The 6,998-nt window shown below is 43.4% G+C and overlaps 1 protein-coding gene across 1 annotated transcript; it reads right to left on the reverse strand.

Moving 5' to 3' along the window:
* Nucleotides 1-4,487: 4,487 nt before the first annotated feature.
* Nucleotides 4,488-6,710, reverse strand: pdcb (phosducin b; the record flags this gene model as incomplete). The annotated part of the gene is made up of 3 exons (XM_080528039.1): nucleotides 4,488-5,009; nucleotides 5,658-5,803; nucleotides 6,656-6,710. 3 exons carry the CDS (start codon nucleotides 6,708-6,710, stop codon nucleotides 4,488-4,490), a joined length of 723 nt encoding a protein of 240 aa, XP_080384165.1.
* Between the last annotated feature and the right edge of the window lie 288 nt (nucleotides 6,711-6,998).

The following is a 6,998-nucleotide window of genomic DNA, read 5'->3' on the forward strand; positions in this document are numbered from 1 at the left end:
CTTACTACCAGATGGGCAATATTATATCTTGTTCGATTTGAGTGTACAGTATGTCTTTTTCCCATCCTTCCCAAACACCCTTCATGTTTTTGAGTGAAACTACCATACGCCAGGATCTCCCACTGCACCCCATGAACCCTAACCTCGTCTAGGAATGTCATGCAGCACTTGCTGTTGCCTACAGCATGTCACCATGACGTGCAGCCACCTACTTCACAAGGCACAAACACTAAGGTTAGTGAGAGCCATACACGGGCCAGTGGGGACACGTCCCTGCTAAAGAGTCCAGATGCACAGAAAGACAGACAGACAAGACAGACAGAGAAACAGACATGGGGGATATTTTGGCTACTCTGCCGCCACCCATTCAAAGTGAGTTGCGGTGAGCTGCCCGTCTTGTGAAACTCTGTCGTGACACGCATGTGCGTTGACACGCATGTGCACCTCACGAGGACCTCATGGCACGGAACCTGCTGTGGGAGGTCTCACTGAAGTCATGATCAAGGTTAGACACGCGACCAGTTGGAGAGAAACGCATTCCCAGCTAGAGGCACACTGTGTGTGTGTGTGTGTGTGTGTGTGTGTGTGTGTGTGTGTGTGTGTGTGTGTGTGTGTGTGTGTGTGTGTGTGTGTGAGGGCGTACGTGCGTGCGTGCGTGCGTGCGTGCGTGCGTGTGTGAGTGGGTGTGCGTGCGTGCACAGTAGGAACACCTGTGCTTTATACCCCTGAGAGAAGATATGTCAGTGTCACAGTTCACAGTGTTCTTGTAATTGACTAATGATCGCTCAGTCAGTGCCTTAGGTTTTTGCACACATGTCTAACATTTAGTGGAAATTAATTTTAATTACAAAAATACAGGGAAAAACGGCCTATAAGTGTTTCAGATTTTTGAGGTCCCATTACAAAAAATGAAAATAGTTCAATGCAATTTTACCAAAATGAAAAAAAAAGGAACAAACACCTATTCCTTAAGCCGTCGTTCAGGATATTGGTCATGAATGCATCTAGATAGATCTTGTCGATTACCTGTCTGTTAAGTATTGGCTATGAGGTTGGGGAGCCTCAACCATCATTGTTTTCACCGCCTTTCGCACACGTTTAGAAGCACACCAAGACAGCCACAATAACTTATATGCCTTAACCAGATCTTATCCACCTCATTTTTCTGGTTTTCTGCTCGAAATGACATGCCCACAGTGAATATAGAATATATCCACAATCACAAGGGCCTTCATAATGATATTGTTATCAAATGAAAGCTAACACCTGTGGGGTGGCTGTAGAAGTGTCAGAATCAAAATCTATGTTACTGTGTCAGAGCAAATAGAGCTAGAACATTATAAAACATCTCAAATTCAGTCTCCGCCTAAAAAAACAACAGCTTTTACAGTGAATATCACATTGGAAACCTGATAACGAAGCCCAAATCATCTAGGAATCAGGACTCCAGGGTCTTATTAGTACTTGTGCCAAAGTCGATGCTAGTAATGTGAGCAAATGCAACTTTGTACCTGTTTTAGTACAGGTATGTTTAGGCGGACACCTATATGTTTAGGCCATTTGGAGATATTTTGGCACCATCTTTGACCTTTGACCTTTCTCATGTATCAGATTTTTTTTTTAAATTTTGGGGGGGGGGATTTTTTTGGGTTGGCCGACCAATGGTATGGAAATTCGGCGTTGAAACCGGACATGACACATTCTCCAGTTGGAGAAAACTGGATGTGACTTAGGCCGTGTTTACCGTCTCGGGAAAAAAATGGTGGCATCGTATAGCATGCAAAGTTGTGAAACAAATGTGATATCGATGAAGAGAATTGATCGAGGTAAACTCTTTATATCACTTCGGATCCACATGGGGGTCCGTTGGCTCCTATGAGGTTTTTAATCCTCCAAGAGGATCACAAACTGATCAGCTCAATTTTAATTTAGCGATTTAGCAGACACTTTTAATCCAAAGCGATTTACAATGACAAATTACAGGGACATCCCCCCTGGAGTAACTGAGGGCTAAGTGCCTTACTCAAGGGCACACTAGTGGTGTGGCTTCAGGCGGGATTTGAACTCACAACCTTCCGATCACAAGTCCAACTCACTATCCACTAGAGTAGACCAACACTACCCCTAGCTCAGTGACGATCTCTGAAGAACTGCTCATCAAAATATGACACTTAAATGGAGGATTGTGTATTTCAGAGTAATGCTGATGTTAGTCTGTTTCCCCAGCTGTGGACGATAAAGCATAATATGGTAGAGGTCAAGGTGGTTCTACTGTTATATATATATATATATATATATATATATATATATGTTACGGTACAAGTGGGAATACGGTACATGTGGGAAAACTAGGGTTAGGGTTAGGTGCTAGGGTGCTAGGGTGAAGGTTAGGGGTAGGGTTAGGGTTAAGGTTAGGGTTAGACATGCCAGCATGTACCAAGTCACCCTAGCACCTAACCCTAACCCTAGTTTCCCCACATGTACCGTATTCCCACATGTACCATAACATATATATATATGAAAATATAGGTATAGGAATATAGAAAAATATAGGTTTCCAAAGGCAGAGGGAGTACAAGGCCAACCTGTTGACCGACAAGGGTTTATTTTCTACATTTGTGTTATGAACTCAGTGGAGCATCTCCTACAGTACCTTCCATCTTCACAGCCAACCCTGTGTTCTTTGCCTTAGAGTTCAACCACAGTTTAATCACAGTTCTACCGCAGTTCGACCTACCGTTCAACCAAGATCACGCTTCCAGCGGTTCATGTGCATGCATTTAAGTCTTGTCAGTTTCGGCATATAGGAAGCAGCTCAATTTAATTTATGACATATCAAATTGTGGGTAAATAATAGGAGTCTGTGCTTGAATAACTCAACATGCTTTTATGTTGTGTTGTTTCAGGCGTGAACTTTTCAACTTCTGCTGGGGTCACTGTAAAGTCAAGTCAAAGTTTATACTGTAGTTACATGTCAAGGTGATTTAACATGTGTGAGCCTGTCATTCAGAAATGGAAGAGATGCTTTCCCCCCCCATCACTGTTATCCTCTATCTCTTTTATATCATTTTATATTCCTGATTTAACATTTAATGTTCCTGCAATAGTTTCCTTTCCTCTCATCTTTAAATCATGTTTATCTAGTCTAGAGACGTCTTAATGAAATGAAATGGTCAACAACATGTCTGACAAGATGGGCAATTGAAAGAACTCCCAATGTTTTTTTTTTTAATGTTTAACCTTATTAAACTATCTTAGACAGGACGCCATAACTTATTTAAAGCTGCAGTACACAATTTATATTAGAGTCTCTCACTCAGATGCAAACACAGACGGGAAGAGTGCGTATGAACGTACAGTGCTGAGCATTAGGTAGAGAGTCAGCCCCCACAAAAGGATACAAACCATCAAATCCATTATGACTTCCTGGACAACCAAGTCAGTTATTTCCATGACTTTTAGGCCACCTCCTCAAAAGAATACACAGGAAACATAATAATTCAGGGGTGGTGACATGATTCATTTAACAGGCATGTTAAAAGTCTCTACCAGATGGTTCTGTGTAACAAACTCCACAGCACTGGCTACAAACTGTATGGAAGAGGGGAAACATTTATTTGATTTATTATGAGACAATAATTATATAACAGAAAACATATACTGTATCTTAGAAGCTGACATGTGATGTGTTGTACCAGATATAGCTAAACAGCACATTTTCATCTCCATTGCCTGGGCAGGTACAGTAGTGTTATACGTTTATGTAAAGGGAGACTCAGTTACTCCCAGCTGACAACCATAAGGATACCTCCAGAACATTCTGATAATGTTACACAATTGCATGGTGTTTTTAATATGGCAATAAGAAATGGATATTCATGAATGAACAAGTGTGCTTTCTTTTTTCTTTTTTTTTTTAAGATAGTTTAATGAAATTAATGTAAACAGTATTCTACACTGTACTAATAACAACAATGTGATTTACTCTTCCATACAACCATCTGTCATGTGACCCCTGAAAAAAAGAGACAGCTAACAAACAACTTCAATTTGGTACAAGTCAACACCTCATGTGACTTCCTAATCATAACAAAACAAAATGTATTCCTTCCTTACACAATATTAGGGATAGCTTTGGCATACAACCAAAAGAGTAAAACTGAAACCCAGCATGCCTTGTGACTATTACAAATGAAAAATACAGTATATATACATCCACATACTGTACAAGGGCCTTCCATAATCAGTCTGTTCAGGTATTTTTTCACAGACTGGACGGGAATGAATCCCTCAGTTAGGGGACAAACCCTCTATGCTCAAGCACTTCTAGTGACATCAGTGGAGACTGTGTGTGTTTGCTACACTGTTATACCCAGAAGAATAATTCAACTTATTCTTTTTTAATATCAGATGCATGCATATTAAACCTCTATCCTCCTCCTCAACACACTCTCTCTTAACCGCTTCTCCACTTCACTCTCTCTCTCTCACTCCACATCAGGCGTGTTCTCCTCATCGTTGTCCTCCCCGGGCCCCTCCCTCTCCGGCAGCAGGCCGTACCCGTTGAGGAACGCCTCCACATCCGTGGCGAAGAACTCCTCGTTCATGTGCTGTGTGACCGCCAGGAAGTTCCCCAGCAGCTCGCCGGCCTTGTACACCAGCATGGCGGGCAGAGTATCGTTAGAGAACCGCTCGCTGGCGCCCGAGGCCACGGCATCGATCTTGCAGAACTTGACGCTGTTGTACTCTGTGGCCAGGCAGTCCAGGCAGTTGTTGAGCTCCTCGCAACCTTTGACCTCACCATTGTAGATGTGCACCACGACCACGGTGAGGCGGTGCTCCTTCTCGATGACCTCCAGGAAAGCCTCGCCGCTGTCCAGCTCGTACACCCCCTCGAACCTGGGCCCGAAGCTGAGGCGCTCGTGCATCTCCCGCATGCAATGTTTGCGGTACTTCTTCAAGCACTTCTCGTCCTCCTCCTTGATCAGCTCGTACTCCTGGGCGCTCATCTGAAAGCATGATGGAGAGTGTTCTAATAACCTTACTGGTAATAATGCACTGTTCAAATGCTTGGTACCATTACACACTACTGTTTTTAGTGCAGTCTACCAAGTTAGTGATCACAGATATCCTTATGGCTCGAACGCACCGCCGACCTCTACCTCAGCAGCGTGTGTGTGGCGTGGCGGAACTGCTGCAGCTTTTTACGCTTGCGGCTTCCATACTGGCAGCGTTTCTGCTGCAGCTCTAACTGAGAAGCTGCTAGCTGGCAGCCCTATCTTTGTACAGTTTTGCCTTTGCGCGTGCGGGCGGCACACGTAAAAAAAAAATAGGCAAGAGTCCTAATCTCTAGATAGCGTGTCGCGGCAGCCAGCGTGGCTCAACCCACGCTTGAGACACGCATCTCACGTGCACTGTATGGCTGCTCTAACCCGTTCACATGGGTAACCAAAATGAAAAGAACACACGCTACTGAGCTTCACATTGGCGGTGTGTGTGTTCGAGCCGTTAGGGTCAAACCCTATGTATAGAGTAGCTTAGCCATCTGGATTAAATGAGTCGACACCTCTAGTCTGGACATTTGCAAGCATGTGCTGGTTTGTGTGCATGTACTGTAACAGCATACTATATACTGTATATTGGCCAATGTGACAGACCTTGCGGTTGAGTCCTTTGGGGTCGTCGTTGGGCTTGTGTGGGGAGGACATCTGCCTGAGCAGCTCTCTCTTGCTGGGGGGCAGGGACTCCTGATCCATACTCTCCAGCTTGAACCGCCTCCAGTCATTGATCACTCCCTTTGGACCTTGATCAATCAATACAACAATTAGTCAATGCAATATTGTTGTGGCATTCAATCATCATCATTAGGTGGAATATACTGTAAAAACAATACAACCGTGATTTTATGATTTAACACTGTAAATACTGATTTCATGTAGAATATTTATATCATCAGTTGTGGCCCTCTTGGATGCTCAAATTATTCAGTGACTGATGTTGTACTGTATTCTTATGGAACACCAAAATGAGACTGAAAATACCCCCCCCCCCCCAAACAAAATGGGATTGATGCCAGGAGCAATGCGGAGGCCATATTATTTGTTTTGGGCTCCAACTCCAAGTCAGGGAAAATAACAACAAGTAAAACAGCCTCAGTGTGATTGACAGTACAACATGCAGCAGTGAGTCACTGGTAGGTCCTTGGGTTCGTGTGGCATCCCTGTGATGGATTAAAGCCTAAACTAGACCCTTAAGGCTGTCTTCTAATTGCACATTGGTTGTGTAAGAGCAGGTAAATAAAGCAGCTTAGAGCGATTGTCAAACTGCCAAAGCACTACAGAGCTGTCTCTCAACACTGCTCACCCCCTCTCTACCATGGCTGTAGTATGTATGCTGTCATTTGTCTGCCACCTACTGTATAGTAGTCAATGAAATAATACCATACTGTAACAATCTAACAAGCCTAATATGAAAGCCCAGACGAACAATAGGAAGTTCACAGCATACAGTAGATGATGCAGCTCCGATTAAACATGAACGTGCTTGAGATTGACATTTAAGTCGATAAGGCCCCTCCTGCCCACTGCAAACTCTCTTATACACAAGATAGCAAACAAGTGGAAAATCATCAAAAAGCACCCCCCCCCCCCCTCACCTGTGTGGCTGACTGGGAGGTCAAGATCCTCGTCATCTATTGCCATGTCAGACATTTTGTTTGAGTGATCTGTTGGAGATAGAGGAGAGGGAACACTTAGTGGCAGTTGATACATGAGGGCCCCGTGTCATCCTTTTTGAATGATGAATGAATGAATGAATGAATGAATTAATGGTCTTTATTGTCATTAATACAGTACAGGTATCATACAATGAAATTTAGGAGGGGGGGGGCTCCCCTGGTGCTTGGAAAAAAGACTAAACAAGAGGGCCAAGGGTAAAATAAAAAAGGGAAAAGAGCTGGTTTACATAAATAAAGGCTATGTACACTATCTACTATACTA

The sequence above is a fragment of the Nansenia antarctica genome, assembly GCF_963989245.1.
Source record: "Nansenia antarctica genome assembly, chromosome: 1".
NCBI classification, from domain to species: Eukaryota; Metazoa; Chordata; class Actinopteri; order Argentiniformes; family Microstomatidae; genus Nansenia; species Nansenia antarctica.